The sequence below is a fragment of the Drosophila subobscura genome, chromosome A, assembly GCF_008121235.1.
Source record: "Drosophila subobscura isolate 14011-0131.10 chromosome A, UCBerk_Dsub_1.0, whole genome shotgun sequence".
NCBI classification, from domain to species: domain Eukaryota; kingdom Metazoa; phylum Arthropoda; class Insecta; order Diptera; family Drosophilidae; genus Drosophila; species Drosophila subobscura.
The window spans coordinates 6,019,784-6,037,496 of record NC_048530.1 but is presented as its reverse complement, the minus strand read 5'-3'; the positions used below and the strand labels follow the sequence as shown (position 1 = coordinate 6,037,496).

General features: G+C 47.3%; 2 protein-coding genes across 2 annotated transcripts; both read left to right on the top strand.

The window, feature by feature from the left end:
• The first annotated feature begins 337 nt into the window (after positions 1-337).
• On the top strand, positions 338-12,404 carry LOC117901407. The gene is made up of 5 exons (XM_034812145.1): positions 338-1,357; positions 4,278-4,866; positions 4,981-5,261; positions 11,211-12,203; positions 12,265-12,404. The coding sequence occupies exons 1-4, from the start codon at positions 397-399 to the stop codon at positions 12,140-12,142; spliced, it is 2,763 nt and encodes a 920-aa protein (XP_034668036.1). The 5' UTR covers positions 338-396; the 3' UTR covers positions 12,143-12,203; positions 12,265-12,404.
• A 2,239-nt stretch (positions 12,405-14,643) lies between these two features.
• On the top strand, positions 14,644-16,666 carry LOC117901467 (glycine receptor subunit alpha-4). The gene is made up of 3 exons (XM_034812233.1): positions 14,644-15,168; positions 15,227-15,733; positions 15,810-16,666. The coding sequence occupies exons 1-3, from the start codon at positions 14,742-14,744 to the stop codon at positions 16,484-16,486; spliced, it is 1,611 nt and encodes a 536-aa protein (XP_034668124.1). The 5' UTR covers positions 14,644-14,741; the 3' UTR covers positions 16,487-16,666.
• Positions 16,667-17,713: the final 1,047 nt, after the last annotated feature.

Sequence of the window (17,713 nt, the reverse complement as noted above, 5' to 3'; positions counted from 1 at the left end):
ATTTCATGTGTTACAAAAAATGTATTTCATATTTAAATATCCGATCATACCTGCGATGATTTAAAAAACAAAAAAAATATATTTTAATTCAATTTATTTCGAGTATATTTATTTTTTAAATATTTAAAAAATAAAAACTTAAATACGTGATGCATTAAAAAGTATTTTTGAATACAATTAATGCTTGAATCAAAGTGAATTGTATTTCATTTCGTTATTTTTGTACCCAAAAGGCAAATGCTAAACGTAAATGTGAATATTTAATCTTCATTCATTTGCAAAGCCACTTATCGCTGCCTCATTCTGTTCTTTCTCGTTTTTCTTCAACAGAAAAGTAGGAGAAAACCATCGCCAGAGCGGCAAAGGTGTTTTGAAATCGCGGCCACCAAATGCAAGATGGTTCCGGACCAACCAGTAAAAATGCAGTCTGGGCCGCCGTTACCTTCGCAAAAAAATACTATAGCCGGACAGACTGCGGACAGTTTTGCAACTGTTCCGTCCACTCACTCGTACGGCGGCATCCCGACTTCGTCCGGCACCAGTTACGTTTCTATTGGAATCTTGCCAGGGTTGGGCAGTTTACCGACAGGCACGAGCGGGACGCTGCCATTGCTTCTGCCTACAACGAGTCCTTCGACCACGACCTTCAAAACGACCCCCTTGCTGCCGATGCCGTCGCTGGAAGACATCGAGGTGGCCAACCAGATTCAGACTCAGATGCAGACACAGACGCAGTCGCAGAGCCAGGGCCAAGCACTAGTGCAGCAGCAGCAGCAGCAGCAGCATCAGCAGCATCAACAGCAGCAGCAGCAGCAGCAGGCACCCGCGGGAATCCTTAAATATCCAAATCCCCTGCCACCACCCAGCGTCAACTATATCGGAGAGCTAATGCCACTCCCACTCCCACACCCACACCCACACCCGCTCCCACCCACCAGCACTCCCACCTCCAGCGCAGCACAGATGAGCAGCGGCAACTGTGGCACACTCAAGAGCACCGCCAAGCTGCTGCCCCTCCAACTGATGGCCACGGCCGGACCACCACCCAACCATCCACCCACAATGTCGTTGCCCCCAGCCTCAGCAGCAGCCTCGATCCAGGCGCAGGCTCAAGCCCAGGCGCAGGCCCAGGCGCAGGCGCAACAACAGCAGCAGCAGCGCCAGCGGAGGCGACACGGTTGGTGCGGCTGCTTTGGATCGGGCCGCAATACCAGACCCGTGGAGAAAACAACGCCGCCAGTGCCGCCGGGCTATGCCACCAAATCGAAGAAACGCAAACCCAAATCGCAGACAGTCTGGTCAGCGCTGCTCACAAATCTGGGCATTTGCATGCTGCTGCTGGCCTACACATTGCTGGGTAAGTGCCAGGATGGGCAGCAGTCGATGAAGGGTCGTTCTGTGGGCTAACAACATAGCGCCGAATCCGCTGCAGTAGCTGTTTGACATGTGGAGCTTCTCGTACAACAACAAGTAGATGCCAGCACATAAAATATCATTCGTCTCGGGGCTGGTCTTTTGTCTGTTTGTCTGCTTGTCTGTTGCCATTTCGTTGTTTTCCTAATTAACGCGGTGGCTTCGCTCCGACTTGTGTGTGTTTTCTGCTACAGATGGGAGAGCTCTGAGCCACCAGCTACAGCTGCAGGACCGGCACAGAGCCTGCCGCGGCGCATGGTGGATGCTTAATGTATCTTGTCACAGAGTTCGACGTTTAAATTAACCAAAAAGGCAGCAGCAGAAGGAGCGGAACCGCCACACGACAACGTGATAAATTTAATTAATCATTTTGTTACAACCCCGCCTCTTCCGGTCCCCCGGCTGCCGACAAACAGATGTCAAAATGGCGGCCGCAGAGCCAAAAACTTATGTCTCCCACCGCCAGAGTGTGGCAAGTTGTGTGTGTGTGCACAGTGTGTGGCACGGTGTGTCTCTGTGTGTGAATACTTTTGAGCGCTGTCATGTTTATTAGAAAACCAAAAGGCGACATCAGCCGACAAACGCTTGACGCGCCGTGCTGCTCCATCTGCAGCTCCTTTCTTGGGCTTTGACTTTACTTTTGGTAGCTCTGGCCTGCTCCTCTCTCTCTCTCTCTCTCTGTTCTCTCTTCTCTGTTCTCCGTTCTCTAATGCTGTCTGACGGTGACGGCTGCTTTGACAAGAGCTTGACAATGGCGGCATAGAACACAAGAAAAATGGCAGCATATGCAGACTCCGTGTGTGGGAAATACTTTAAACAAACCGAAAAATTTGCACTCATGCGTGTGTGCTGTGTGTGCGTGTGTGCTGTGTGTGTGTGTGTGTGCGTGCGACAGCTGGTCGGAAAAAGTTGTCCCTTGTTCGGAGGAAATCATCAAAAATGACACAAACAATTATTCAACTTTCGGCTAGGCCGTGCGTGAGAGATGCGTCCGCCCGGTGACGTCATGCGACAGCTGCTCCCAACACCCCACGCCCCACACACCAGACGTCGCCTCTATTCTCTGCCTCTAGACAATATCTCCAGCTCCAACTTGCAATTTAACATCGAACCATTTGCTAGCTTCAGCGAAGGTCCAAAATACTACAAGAAATACGAACAAAACACCCAGAAGTTAGAGCAAAGATGGGAAATTGCTGGAGAAATAGTTAAGTAAATGCCTCTGGGCGTAGACAGACAAGAGACACAAGAGCCCACCTATCGATCGATAAAGGAAAAGGCTAAAAGAACATCACACAATAGATTGGCGATGAAATCGAATCAAGGAAATATTTTCCAATATTTGTTTGAATTTTATTCAACTCGAACTGAGGCCACACACTCTTGTGGCCAGCCGACTGGGTAGAGCAGAGTCTGTGTCCATTGCCCAGCCACTTTTGCAGCCATCCTTTTCGCTTGTATTATTTTTAACTTTGACATGTGCTAGAGCCGCCCAGCGAGGACGAGGACATTGTCAGGAGTCATCATTCCGCCGACAACTTTTCTCAATGGTGTGTGGAGGGAGGCGAAAAACTTTTGTACAACACACAACAACAAGAAGCCAAAACTTGACAAAATGTGTGCCACACACTGGGTGTATGTGAGAGTCAGTGTGAATGATGTATGAATGCGTGTGTATTAGTTGGCGATGCATTAACACTAAACGAGAAGGGACTAAACGAGACGCTTTTTACGCGTCACAACTTTTATACCCGGCACTCAGTACTACATCTGTACCTTAGCGGTTTTTTGTTTACATTTTTTCTTCATCTGTCATTTACATCTACAACACTTCTCACGCCAACACGCTCCTTTAGCTCGCTCCCCTTCCCTAGACCCACGCACTGCAGACTCGCGGCAGAGGCAGTGGCCGCACGCTGCAGAAGCTGAATGTGAATGAGAGAATGTGAAAAAAACAACAAAAGCTGCTGGACAGGGTGGGTTTAGCTCCAGCAAATGAATTTCTTCATGCTGGCTATAATATTGATCCTATCTGATCCCAATTCGGTGATCTGATAGATATATCATTCCCGGTCACTGTAGCTTTAGGAGGTTTTCGCCCTTTTGCGGCTATTGATGCTGATCAAGAATATATATACTTTATGGGGTCGGAAATGCTTCCTTCTGTGCGTTACATACAACCGTTATCCGCACAAATACAATATACCCCATTTACTCTCCGAGCACCGGGTATAATGAGTGACAGGAATCAACACGAAGGGGCACAGACAAATCGAACATCGATTGGTACTACCAGAACCCATGTCAGCCATGACCCCTGACCTGAGCCGTCCTGCCGGCAAGGGGCGTGGCACACTAACGAACTACATTCCAGCAAATACTCGAAACATTGGGAGTGAAGCGCCAGAGTCCTCAGTTGTTTCTTTGTTCTTTAACTACTCTGAGAATTGTTCTACGATTCTTGTCTGTTACTGCACAATTTGTCTCCTCTTCTGTGCCAGCTTTTGCGATCCTTTTTGCACTTCTACTGCTTAGCTCTACGCTAATGTGAAATCGCATCACGGGGAGGTCTCTGCTCGATTCATTCTCTGTGCATTCTGCATGAAATCTTCCCAAATAAATTCTTTATCTGCAAATTCATTGGCTTGATTTTGCCAAAGAAAATCGCAAGCTGGCGTTGCCGAAGAGCACCTCAGAGCGGGACATGGCTGTGGTATCCATAACAGAAATTAATGAGCTGCCATTTCTCATAGTTTTTGTCTGCCTTGAAGGCCGGAGCAGGGACTGGGGACTGGGGACTGCGATCTGTGCATGTGTGATAAAGATGATGAGGCTAATGTTTTTTGGCTTGCTTTCGCTTGCAGGCTCCTTCATATTTCTAACCATCGAGAACGAGGACTCGGCCCTGCTGCATCAGCAGCACACACTGGCAAGCACCAAGCGTAATCTGGCGGGGATTGGGATTGGCAGTGCCATGGGGAATGGCATTTATCAGCAGCAGCAGCAGCAGCAGTCGCCGCATCAGTCGCAAAGGTCGCCGCAAATGCACCAGCAGCAGTCGCAGCAGCAGAAACAGAAGCAGAAACAGCAGCAGCAGCAGCAGGCAGGACAACGACATCATCAGCGTGCAGGAGGACAACACACTGTGGACAATGACACGGTGGCGGCAGCAGTGGCTGCCGCCCAGGGAATGCTCGGAGCAGGGGCAGGCAACGGTGGCACCTCCTCCTATGGCATGCCACCGCAGGGTGCATCGTCGAATGACTTTGTTTATGGCGGCCTGGATGTGCCAGAGGCGGACGAGGCTGAGATGCAGGAGATGCCGCAGTTTGGACTGGGACTCGCTGGACTGGGCATCTCGCCGGACACTTATGATGTGAGGCAGCGCACCATAGAGAATATCTGGGACATAACCGTATCGCTCAATATACTCTACAAGGAGAATTGGACAAAGTAAGTAGCGGCAGCAGCAGCAGCAGCCGGAGTCGAGTATCCTTTTTGCCACACACATTCTCACGCCTGCTCTTTCCCTCTCTCTCTCACTCTCTCTCTCGTGTTTCCCAACAGATTGGCAGCACTGGAAATAGCCAAGTTTCAGGACCAATTAATCAAGAGACTGAACGAGGATGTTATGCTGCAATTATCACACGAGGATGTGGCCAACGCTGGCGGTGGCGCCTCTGGCAGCGGCAACAATCCAGCCACGGAAGCCGTTCTACTTCACACCCACTTTTATCATCATCGTGCCGCAGGCGGTGGCGTTGTGCCCGGTGGCACTGGTGGCCCTCCGCATGAGTGGAATTTTGCCAAAGCGTTTTTGTATTCGCTGACCGTTTTGACCACAATTGGTAAGTGCCACCATGGCCACTGCATGATGGCCTTCTACACAGGCACACACAGACACACACAGACACACATGCACACAGCGCTAGATAGAAGGAAAGGATGAGAGGGGAGAGCGCTGCCCGAACCTAAGAAAGAGAGATGGAAACAATGGGGTGGCCAGTGCTCTCTCTCCCTCTCTCTCTGGCGCTCGCTGGCTCTGGGCCATAAATTTGATGTTCCATCCCAACGGAAATTTGTTTTACTTGAATGGCGAATGGTGCCTGGCCCAACTGCCCTGTGGCCTGCTGCACGAAACGAACCCAAAACGAGCCCCAACTGGGTGGATGCCCCAAAAAACGGGGCACTGTGGACGCGCGCGGGGGGGCTTATGGCCATAGCTGGGGGCCTGACCCACGTACACCTTTTGACACCATCGCATGAGTGCATTTGCGGGATGCAGTCCGCACTCTCTGTGTGTGTCTGTAGGAGCTGCTGGATGCTGCGGAGAGGATGCTGGCTGGCTGGTCATCCCTTCAGCTCGTTTGGGGAGTAATTCAGGCCCAAAAGAACTCCACTTGTTAATGGATTGATGGTGCGGCCTCAAGCATTTTCGTTATCGTTATCGTTATCGCACGCTACATAACGATTATTTATCGAGCTGCAGGCACCAGCCAATCGATTGCCTAGCTAATGGCTTCAATTTGGACATTTTCGTGCATCTTTTTGCATCCCAGCTGCAGCTTCCTTTACCTCTTTGCTGTACAAGTTACTGTCTGCCACAGTTTGTTGCATCGTTGTTCAGCTTCGCCTCCTAAATTGCAATCGATACTCACTCAATTTTCGAGCTACCAAACGAGCTGCCTGCCTACCTTTCCCGTGGGCCCCCGCTCCCAAACAAAAACTAATTCGATAAGACTTCAATCGAGAGGGAAGGTTCTTTTTTCTTGTTGTATCAATTTTTCGCAATTTTTTTCAATTGGCAACACAACCCAAAACCCAATCCCGAACCCGAACCCCTCCCTATCATTGGAGGCGTTTTGCCTGAATCTGATTTTAAATATTTCGGGCGGTTGGAGGGGGTGGGGCAAGAGGAGGAAACTTTTAAGCTTCTTCCTTCCAGCAGTCTTCGCCTCCTGCCCATGGAAACCAGTTGTCATTTTCCCAGGGAATATTCTTCTTACATTTCCGAATGCTGTCGTGTGCGCCTTTTTTGTCTCTCTCTGCTGTTGCTCTCTCTTTTCCACACACATACGCGTATGCGGTATGTATGAACGGTAATTCTGTAGGCCCGAAATGCAAAAAAAAGAAAAAGAAACAGAAACGAAAACCCAAGCCGAAAGTCAAATATTGATAGAGAAAAACAACAAACGAAGCTATTTGCTTAGAACATAAACCCCCCACCCACCCATAAACCCCCACACACACACACCCACACACACATTGAGCGAGCGAAAGAGAGAGACAATACAGCGACACGACTTTCCACTTGTGAAAATCATATAAAATAAAATTTGCAAACATTTTCTGCTGATCTTGGCCAAAAAAGTTGATGGCTGCCGCCCCGTTCCGCCCCTCGGCCTAGAAAAAGGCCAGAAAGCAAATAAAGGACTAGGGTCCTCCAGGTTCCAGGACCTCACAGGACCTTCACTTTTCATCACCCACCACCAGCAGCACACCAACACACAGCTCCCCCTCGTGTCCATTGCCAGCGACCATCATTGCCCATGGCCCCAGCTCCAGTCCCAGCCTCTGCTCCCACATTTATGTACTTTTCTGCTGCGTTTTCTACTTACTCTAATGCTGAAGGGTACTACGATTTGTGGCAGCATTTGGGAAAGAAAAAGGAAGAAGATCCCCTCAAACTCTTCACACTTGAGTATTGTCTATCCAAAGTCCAAAGCCAACAGTTGGACGTGTCATGCGGCAGTGCCCCTCGGTCGCTTGCATTTTTGCCCATGGATTTATACTCACTTTTGGCATATCCTTTGCTGCTCAAAATTAAATATTATTATTTCCAAAAAGAGAAATATTTATTCCTGTTTTGTGGGAAACATTTCTAGATTCTGGCAACAATTTGTAAACATTTGAGAGGGCATCCCAAGTGCGAGTTTCCGTTAATGCAGACTTCCTTTTGTTCTCCTGTTGTTCCTTTCTGTGAATGCATAAAAAAAAGCTTCAATGTAGGCAAATGTGGGGAAAGTGGTGGGTGGATGGGGATGCATAGGTCGTGGGTGTCCTCTGGCCGGTTGGCAGTTTGCAATTGCGTTAGTCAGCAGACTGTTGGGGTGGACATTTGTATTAACATGACATCCTGCCTGCCTCTTGTCCTAGTCCTAGTCCTTTTCCTTTTCCTTTTCATCGTCCTTGTCCTTGTCCTTGCTTATGATTATTATTATTGTTTTTCTGTGGCTTGTACATTTCTGCCCACGAGGAGCTCCATTGTTCTTCTCCCTCACCAGGCACCCACCCTGACACAATATGATTATGATTATTGGTCCAGCTTCTGGCCAAAGGACCACTAAGCCACTTCACTGCAGTGCACCCAATACCCAATAAGCAAATACCCTGTACAGTGACTGGTGGATGCAGGGACTGGTGATGGGTTTCCTTTTTTTTTAAATCTATAATAGAGTTATTGTCAGCGAGTGTTCAAGCTGATCTCTTGTACAATCAATGAGGTTTTCAGGAACATCTTTCCAGTAAAGAAACTCTCTCCCCGCTGCACAATTTGCAAGGCAAAAAGTGACCAACTCTCGAGCCAGGGCATCCAATGAGTGCCACAGCAATGTGTGTATGCGTTAAGCTCAGACTATTTTGTAGAGCCGTGGAGTTGCCATGATTGTCTTGGGCATAAATGCGAATTTATAGGCAGCCACTGATGCTGACGTTGCTGCTCCTTCTGCTGCTGCAATAAATAGGCCCACCCGGAGCGTTGGCCAATCCCCTGGACAGCAATAAGACAAGTAATTTACTTGCAAAATAATTTTAAATTTCATTTTCCATTTTCACACACACACACACACACACTGACAGACCATGGCAAGGCATTTCCATTTCTATTTCCCACATTTCCACTATCATCAATTGCGCATCTCCGAGGCGATTCGGTTTTATGCCACTCCGACATTTGCCATTTCTCTCTGTGGGTGTGTGTGTGTGCTTGTGTGTGTGTGTGTGTGTGGGTGGCATATCGATACGAATTCCCTCCCTAAATGGAGGGAATCTCCTACCCATCTTCAAGGAGCCACAGCAGCAGCAGCAGGACCCTGACCCTACTGTGCCGCAGATTAAGTCTAGTTGTTTATGCGGCTGAGGGGGGAAATGTAGGCAGCGGGCGGGGATGGGGGGCTGCCTGCACGCATATTCGATAAATAATTCACTTGCCTATCGGCTTAACTTCATGGTTATTGTGGGGTGGGAGAGCGTACCGCGATTTATGTACACATTTTCCCCTTAATCGATCGATGGCTTCCATTGCACCCATCCGATAGGTGCTTATCGCTGTGCAACCCAAATTGATCTTTGTGTGTGTGTGTGCCTGGGAGAATCATCTCGATTCATAATGGGAACAAATGGGAACAAGGCAATGGGCCCTGCATTCACATTACACTCTTTGGACGCTAAAAAGTGGCAGGATAATTCAATGAGCATAAAGAAAATGAACACAAATGCTGCAAAATGAACACAAAAGATGGAAAAATGCATCAATTAGTGGATGAGCATTAAGGAGCAGTGGGCACCAGCTAAGTTACCAAAAAACTTCCTCTTTGAATGCAAAACTTGGCGAAATGTATGCAAATATTCTACACCTATTTAACGATCAAAGGCATTAATTTGCAGCTGCTTTTTGGCTGCTCTCTCCTCTCTGCTGCTACCATATATTCAATATGCATTCACATAATTCACTTGCTGGAATGCCCCTAATGGTCGGGCACGGCCAATCGACGCACAAATCACTCGTTCGGACTGCATTTGGCCTGAAGCCTAAGCATTCATGCCTCATCCTGGCTGGCTGGCCTACATTCGGGGATTTGTGGGGCAGCAAAAGCGTTTGGCTATTAGCGGGTTCTGCGGACCCGAAAATCATTCAACCCAGCAGAACCACACCCATACAGCCATACAGCCACGCTGTGCGCTGTGCTCTCCGTCCCTCTGCTGTCTGTCTGTCAATATATTGAAATCTTTCAATATCTTTCAATAAAATATGCAGATGCTGTGCTGTGCACACACACAAAAGCACCCTGCCTCTGCCACAGACACTCTGCTCCAGAGGCAGGCAAATTGACAGTGCGCCACAGCTGAATTTCACAGCATCGGGAGTCGGGTCAATGGCAATATTATTAGCCTCACACACACCCATGGGTGGCATCGGATGGATGCTTGCTTGGTTGGCTGCGGGGAAGCTCTTTTGTTGCCACACTTCCTCTCGGAAGGGCGACGGAAAGAGCTCTCCTCAACCCCTGCCCCCCTGCAGCCCTGCAGCCCTGAAGCCCTGCAATGTGGTTCAAATAAATCAGCAAAATGTTGCCAAAAATCTTTGCCACTTTTGATTTATTCCCCACTCCCTGTGAAGGAAACTGGGTGAACTGAGGGTCTGGCTGGAGCTGTCTGCTGTCTGTCGTCTGCTTTGTGACGCATTGACATTTTGGCTCTCTTTAGAGAGTGAGGACTTGACGGGCGGCTATGTGTGTGAGGGGGGCGTACGGGTCTGGGATTTCATTTAAATTTGCTGTCAACGCAATTACATGGTAACCAGGGTCTCTCGCCAAATCCGCTTCCTGTTACAGCACCCATTCCAGCTAAAATGTTCCCCAAATCATCCGCAAATCTTCTCTCTCCATTTGCCGGATGTGAGAGTGACAGGAGCTCCAGGCGTGTGTGTGGTCTTATCCACATGTGAGCTTCCTACACCGCCTTCGATTGATTCGATTCATTGAGGTGGCACGGTGGCACGGTGGCACGGGGGCACGGGGGCGCCACCAGGCGGCATCATTTGTGCCATAAAAAAACAGTCAAACGCACAGCCATTGAAACCAATAAACAAATACACAGAAATATTCACAAAATAATAGGCACAGGGAGGTCGCGTGGGTCGCGGCCTTTGATGCCCTGCCAGTACATATTTCGCATAAGCGATTGGCTGGCATTTTCTCCATAAAACGCGACAAAAGTGCTGGCCAAAAAAATGTTGCAAAAATGAAGAGAAATTCCAGTGCAAAGCTGTCATACGATTTGCATACTTTCTTCGAGGAAAGTTTTGCTCAATCTTTAATCTGAAATCGCCGAAACGTTTGCCTATCCGTTGGACCTTTAGCTGACTGCAAAGTGCATCCTCGCATCGTTCGTTTTTGTGCCGCGAAATGAAAGGAATACCCCCAAAAGTAGATGCAAGACAATAAAATTGAGAAATTTTCCAAAATTTATGCATCTGCCAACGATGAGTGCGTGTGTGTGTGTGTGTGTCTATTCCACGCCCACCTGCCCATTCCCATGGCCAAACCAAACCAAACCAAATCTAAGACCGTGCTCCTCCCCGGGGGAATTTCCTGCCTCAAGCTTGTTAAGCATTTTTATTGCCATTGCCAGCTTAATTATTTTTATTTTTTATTTTCTTTTTTTTTTTTTGGGTGTTATCTGAAATCCCAGTGGGGGGGTGAAGCTGTAGCTGAAGAGTCAATGACATGAGCAGGAGTTACGGCTCATTTGGGTGAGAGTAATGCCAATAAGTCACAGCCTCCCACGGGCGCCATCCAAATTGGCATTTCTGGCAAATGAATGTGGTTCAAGAGAGCGATAAGAATCCCTTAATCGAATATGAGGAAAGATCTGCGCAAAGTCTTGAGAGTCCTTTTGGACAACACCAAGCAGGAGCCTGCTTGGAGGAACGAAACACTCACAGAGTCTTGTCTGAAAGAATTTTGATGAGCTTTTGGCATTTTTTTGATTGATTTTCGATCGGTGTTTCGTTGCAGGATATGGAAACATCGCGCCACGCACCACTCTGGGCAGGATCGTGACTTTGGTTTACGCACTCTTCGGCATTCCCCTGACTCTGGTATACTTGAGCAGCACCGGCAGCATTCTGGCCAAGATCGCCCGCGAAGTGTTCTCGAAGGCGCTGTGCTGCTGCCTGTGCTCGAACTGTGGCTACTGCTGCTACGACGAGAAGCGAATGGCGGAGAAGGAGCGACGCATGCGGCGGAAGCGACAGCAGGAGGAGCTGCGCAAGCAGCAGGCGGCCATGCAGGAGCCGTACTATGTGCGGGATGTGTACCACACCACACCGGAGAAGCAGGCGGAGGCAGAGGCCGCCGGTGTGGCTCCACCCCCGGCAACGGTGGCCTCCGTCTCCAACTCCTCGGGCATCAGTGGCGTTGCTGGCGCTGGCGCTCCACCCACAACTCTGCCGAATGACATTGACTCGTTGAGTGCCAGCGAGTCGCGCGGCTCGATGCACGGCCTGAGCATCATGGCGCCCATCCTGCTCTGCTTCTCGATGATGATCATCTACATTGTGTTCGGCGCTGCGGTGCTGTACCGCCTGGAGAACTGGCCCATTGTGGATGGCATCTACTTTTGCTTCATGAGCCTGTCGACCATTGGATTCGGGGACATGCTGCCGGGCCTGCGGCGCGAGTCGAACACCACCACCTGGTTCTGTTCGGTGTATATTATGTCCGGCATGACGCTGACGGCCATGTGCTTCAATGTCATCCACGAGGAGATTGTCCATCGCATACGCATTGTTGTTGACTTCAAGAAAACCGATTTGGCCAACTCGAACAACGGGCTGCCCACGGGTGGACCTGTCATTGTCGCTGGCACTGGCACTGGCAGCGGTGGCTCCATGATGGACCTGGGACCCGATGACTCCGGACAGTACTATGTGCCGGCCAATTCCTGACATTATGAGCGGCGTGCGCATCTCTATCAGCGCAATCCCACCGAAGAGACCCTGGTAACAGGTGAGATCCGACGTGAGACTTCGATTGCTTACAGTTGAATAATATTCCATTGCTTTTACAGACACACCCACATCGCTGGTGCTGAAGGACTACGTGAATCACGAGCTGGTGCCCATTCTGACCATGGATCCCAACGGGGCACCACGATTGGCACCCGGGCCGGTGCCAGCACCCGCCTACACGCCCACAGTGACATCCTGCGAGGTGACAACGCCCAGCAACAGCTGCATCGCCCATGGCAGCGACTCGGCCCTGGGCTACTCCTCGCTGAACAGTCCCCTGCTGGATGTCCTCAACACACCCACAACATCACAGGCAGCCGCCTCAGGGGTCTACACCCTCACCGAGGAGACGGAGATAGAGCTGCAGGAGACGCAGGTGGATAGGATATAGACTTCGACTTAGATCTACTTCCACGCATCGTATCCAATCTAGAATGAAAAGTATTAGAGGAAAGTGCAGTATTTTAGAGGTAGAGACAGACAGACAGACGGACAGACACAGAGAGAGAGAGAGACACAGGTCCCTAGACATAGTCTTAGACATAGTCCCCGGGGGGGATTCAAGTATGTCAAATATCTAGAAACTAATGGTAAAATGCGTGTAATTTTTTTTTTTTTTATGTTTGTATGTTTAGGATGTAAGGATATAAGGATTATTCCCTGTAGTTGGCATCTGGTACGCTGGTACAGCGCAGATCGTAGATCCTAAGCAGAGCTATCAATGTGTGTACATAGGTATGTACAATGTATGTACATAGGTATGTACATATGTACATAGGATTAAGGAAGATACATTTCCCTAGCTCCTAAGCAGATTGATCGATCAACTATAAATGTATAACTAGTCAATGTTAGAGGGGCACCCAGGCAAAAAAAAAAAAAAAAAAAAAAATTAACCAAATACAAAACAAAACAATTAGAATTAAGATAAATGTTATACTGCAAGTAAATACAATTGGGATTTGGCGAGACGGCGGTAAGGTGTTTCAGATTCCAAACTTAACCGTGGGTATTCAAAAATATCAATATTATTCATTAGAACATAACAGAATATCATTTTCATGGAAAATTGATACTATGCATGCGAGGAGTGGTTAATTATCCAACATACTGGCAGAGGCCATTTACCATGGTAAATGCTGCCAACGAATTATGACTCGAGAAGTTTGACCGATTGGGAGTAGAATGAAAATGGCAAGCTTCCTGACGCCAAGCAAAAGCTGCTGTCTGCAAACAACCGTAAGAGCACAGAAACAAGAGAGCAAGCAGGCATAGGTGAGAGAGAGAGAGTGAGAGAGAGCAAGCAGCACCAAGAGCCGCTACTTGTCTGCCTGTCTCTCGATGCCACTCGATGGCACTGCTTTATTCTCATTCTAAAAGCTTTTGCCGAACATTTTTGTCAACTCTAACTTGAAGTAATATAAGCATAAATATAAAAACAAATATACATATGTATATGTATGTATGAATAATAGAGCAATTCGTCTTTTATATGTATGTATGTAATCGTAAGACAGAAAACAGAAACAACAATTGCATAATCTCCCAAACCCAAGATCGAAAGGTAAATGTCAAAACACACACCATTACACACACATATTTCATACGTAACTCAAGCTTAGTAAAATTACATAAATAAATGTACCATTTACGATACAAATATGCATACAACATATAAAAAGCAAACAAAAATATATCTGTATATGTAAACATTTAAATGTACTAATTATGCCCAAATGGGTAAATGCAGTTTTTTTTTTGTAATTGCAATAAGCAGAAACCCAAAGTTAAGTAAAGTTAAAGAGAAGACAAGTAAGGAGTAAACTATGCATACAATACATATTATCAGTGGATTCAAATTCATAAATTTAAATAAATAAATGTTTATAAACTACAACAGAAATTATATTAAACTATACAGAAAAACAGAGAGCAACAAAAAAACCAGAAAAATCAGATAAAACCAGAAAACTTGACAAAACTTTGTAAATGTTTAAGTAAATGTATATTTGTGACAATTGCAGCAGCAAAATAAACTCAATAAAAAGCGTTAAGGGCAACAGGGTTTGAATTGGGCATTGGAATTGCGCGCGCAATTTTGAAATTGCTTGGACGGTGTTGTAAAGTGCTTTAAAGCAGGGACTGTTACGCGGTGCTTTTAATAAAAAAGTCAAATACAAATTTGTAAAATATAAGGTCAAAAGGTAGACAATCTAATAAAAAGGCGTATTTATTATAAGCCAAATTGATTGTTCAATCGGATTAAATTATTGTTTCAGTGCTAAAAGTCTTTTCTGGCTGGTAATATCAAATAGAACATCAGAATTGAAGAATGTTTTCTGATTACGGTATATTTACGGTATATTTACAGTATATTTTAACAATGAAAGGGTCTGTCGGTATTTTTAATTGATAATTCCGCGGTCACACTGCTGGGCAGCCATATTACATTAACCGTTAGAGTTTAGAAATTAATTTTTAGCGTGGCTTTTTGCTTGTTTTTTGTGTTTGTTGAATTTTGTACCAGTCCAGTGCCATGAATTGGTCGCTGATTATCTCCATTTTGATCAGTTGCCTGCAGGGCGGGGAGAGTGCCTTCGACGAGGAGTGTCCCACGCTGGCCGACGGCGATAACATGTCGCAGACGCAGCTGCTGGACCGCCTGACGCACGGCTGCCGGTACGACCGTCTGGAGCGACCCATCACCTACACGGAGACGGGCACGCGCCTACCGGTGGACGTCTATATGCGCGCCTACATTTACTTTATGCAGAACCTGGAGGCCCACGATCTGCAGTTCAAGATCTACGCCCTTCTGCAGATGCGTTACCTGGACCCGCGGCTAAACTTTCGCAATGTCAGCCCCAAGCGCCGGCAGCCCATCCTGGGGGAGCAGCAGCTGCGCGACTCTCTCTGGATGCCGCACATCTTCCTGGCCAACGAGCGTGACTCCAGCATTTTGGGTGCGTTGCCGCCCATCGATTGGCCATTGTCTACAATAAATCCTCTCTCGCACCTCAGGCACCACGGAGAAGGACATTCTCACGTCCATCTCGCCGGACGGCACGGTCATCGTCTCGAACCGCATCAAGGCCACTCTCTACTGCTGGCTGAACCTGAAGAAGTTCCCCTTTGATGAGCAGGACTGCTCCACAGTGCTCGAAAGTTGGATGTACAATACCTCGGAGCTGGTACTTCACTGGGAGCAGAAGCGACCGATTACCTACGATCCGGCCCTGCACCTAACCGAGTTCCTGCTGCAGCGCTCCTGGTCCAACGAGACGGTGATCAATGCGGATCTCAGTGACTTGAGGCACGGCGCCTTTGCCGGTAACTACAGCTCGCTCAGCTTTACCGTCCACCTGACGCGCGTGGTAGGCTTCTACTTGATGGACTACTTCTTTCCCTCGATGCTAATTGTGGCCATATCGTGGGTGTCCTTCTGGCTTCAGGCGGACCAGGCTCCGCCCCGCATAACACTTGGGACCAGCACCATGCTGACCTTCATAACGCTGGCCTCGGCGCAGGGTGAGCATGGGAGTGACGGACCTTTCCTTGAAGAATGATACTCATCTGATATCTCTTCCATTCCATTCGTTGACAGGCAAAACGCTGCCCAAGGTGAGCTACATCAAGGTCTCGGAGGTGTGGTTTCTCGGCTGCACCATCTTCATATTCGGCAGCATGGTGGAGTTTGCCTTTGTGAACACAATCTGGCGCCGCAAGCAGAATGTGCCCCTCAAGAAGCTCAACAGCAAGCACATCCTCAAGTCGACGCTGTCGCCCCATTTGCTGCGTCGCCGCAGCCACGCCCGCTCGCGCTCCTTCTCGGGCATGGCCCGCCAACTGGACACCAGTTCGCTGGGGGGAGCTGGCTTCAACAACTACCTGACTGTCAATTTGCCCATCACCACAATCACAGAGGGACAGGTGATGGGCCAAAGGAGGGAGGGTTTCACCAGCCAGAAGCGGAAGGGCAGTGGCCAGGCCATGAGCGCCTCTAGCCAGAAGATGGATATATCGTTTGTGGAGAGCGCCTTTACTGTACCACCATCTGGGCAGCCAGCGGCTGCTCTAACTGAAACTGCCACACCGCAGATGTACAACAACAATCGATCGGAGGGCAGTGGCAATGGAGCGGAGGAGATGGATTTTACTGGCTGGACCACGCTGACGCCGCAGGAGATTGCCATGTGGATCGATAGTCGTGCTCGTTTGGTATTCCCTGTGGCCTTTCTGGTGTTCAACCTGTTCTTCTGGACATTTGTCTATTGCATTTGATGGTTTTCAATTATTTTATTTCAAGTTTTCACCTTAAGTTCGGTTTGAAACGTTTTATCTGTTATCTTATGTTAATATGTATAAGTCATTTCCATAGGTAATTTAGTGTATTGAAAATACTTTATATTTGTGCTTGTTTGTACTTTGGTTATCAATAATATTTGTTATAAACGCTCATAATTGCTCATTTCACTAGCATTTGAAATATTTCAATCTGCGCACCCAGCTGTTGCGCATTTTCTTGGAGTGTTGAGTAACGACGATAATTAATGAGACAAGGCCGACACTATTCAAAATCGCGGAAGTTAAAGGAGCACAACTATATGAGATAAAAAAAAAAAAAGACATGCATTTATTTCATTTCTTCAGCAAACACACACGCAACGAAACAATAAGATCTAGGGCCCAATACGGTTTTTTATATACTTTTGAGGATATTTAGCTACGAAAATGAGTTCAATGTATATTTACAATATATCGGTTTATAAGGATACATTTCATGAATTTCATCAGTCTTTTAAATTCCATTGTTAGGGTATGTTCAAGTATATAGGGTATCGAAACTCCCATACGCATGTTTTGTATGTCTCTTGAGGATTTTCTCGTTGAACTTCATCGCCAATTATGTATTCTACCGTTAGCAACATAAATTGGGACATATGGGACAGCAACATGCTGCGAAAAGTGAGCAGCACTGTTCCCCAACATTTGGCACGGAATAATCTACACTTAGTAGCCTTGGAGGGATGGATATCCCCGAAGTGAGGAAATTTGAGCCATCTCAACGAATAAATGCAAATTATGGATACCGAGAATGTCTCTAGATCGGTATATAGGCAGATTGTGATACATGTATTTATGTGTACACATAGAAAATATACACAATGAAAAGTATGTCAGTCGAAGACAGAGTCATTCTTGTTGTTTAAAAGCAGCTAGCAAAATGGAATTTTAATATTAATTGTGGCAAATAGGGTACACACTTGCACATACTACTACTACTATCGGTTGGCCAGCAACAATTTGGCAAATGACGTAACCATTCCCAGCCACATAACTTTAATGCTATTTTTTTTTGGTATACCTTTTTAGATTTAGCCTTATATGGCAATCAATCCAATATATTTATGTCATGAAAATCATCCAATCTAGTGGAGAATTGAAGGATGATTTGCGTAAAATTACAGTTTTAAAGCTGAAAGTCCTAACTAGCTGTTAATATTAAAC

Coding starts and splice junctions, on each gene's coding strand:
- LOC117901407 (XM_034812145.1), top strand. CDS start 397: ATGGTTCCGGACCAACCAGTAAAAATGCAGTCTGGGCCGCCGTTACCT. Junction 1,358..4,277: donor GCTGGCCTACACATTGCTGG/GTAAGTGCCAGG, acceptor TTTCGCTTGCAG/GCTCCTTCATATTTCTAACC. Junction 4,867..4,980: donor TACAAGGAGAATTGGACAAA/GTAAGTAGCGGC, acceptor GTTTCCCAACAG/ATTGGCAGCACTGGAAATAG.
- LOC117901467 (XM_034812233.1), top strand. CDS start 14,742: ATGAATTGGTCGCTGATTATCTCCATTTTGATCAGTTGCCTGCAGGGC. Junction 15,169..15,226: donor GCGTGACTCCAGCATTTTGG/GTGCGTTGCCGC, acceptor CTCGCACCTCAG/GCACCACGGAGAAGGACATT. Junction 15,734..15,809: donor AACGCTGGCCTCGGCGCAGG/GTGAGCATGGGA, acceptor ATTCGTTGACAG/GCAAAACGCTGCCCAAGGTG.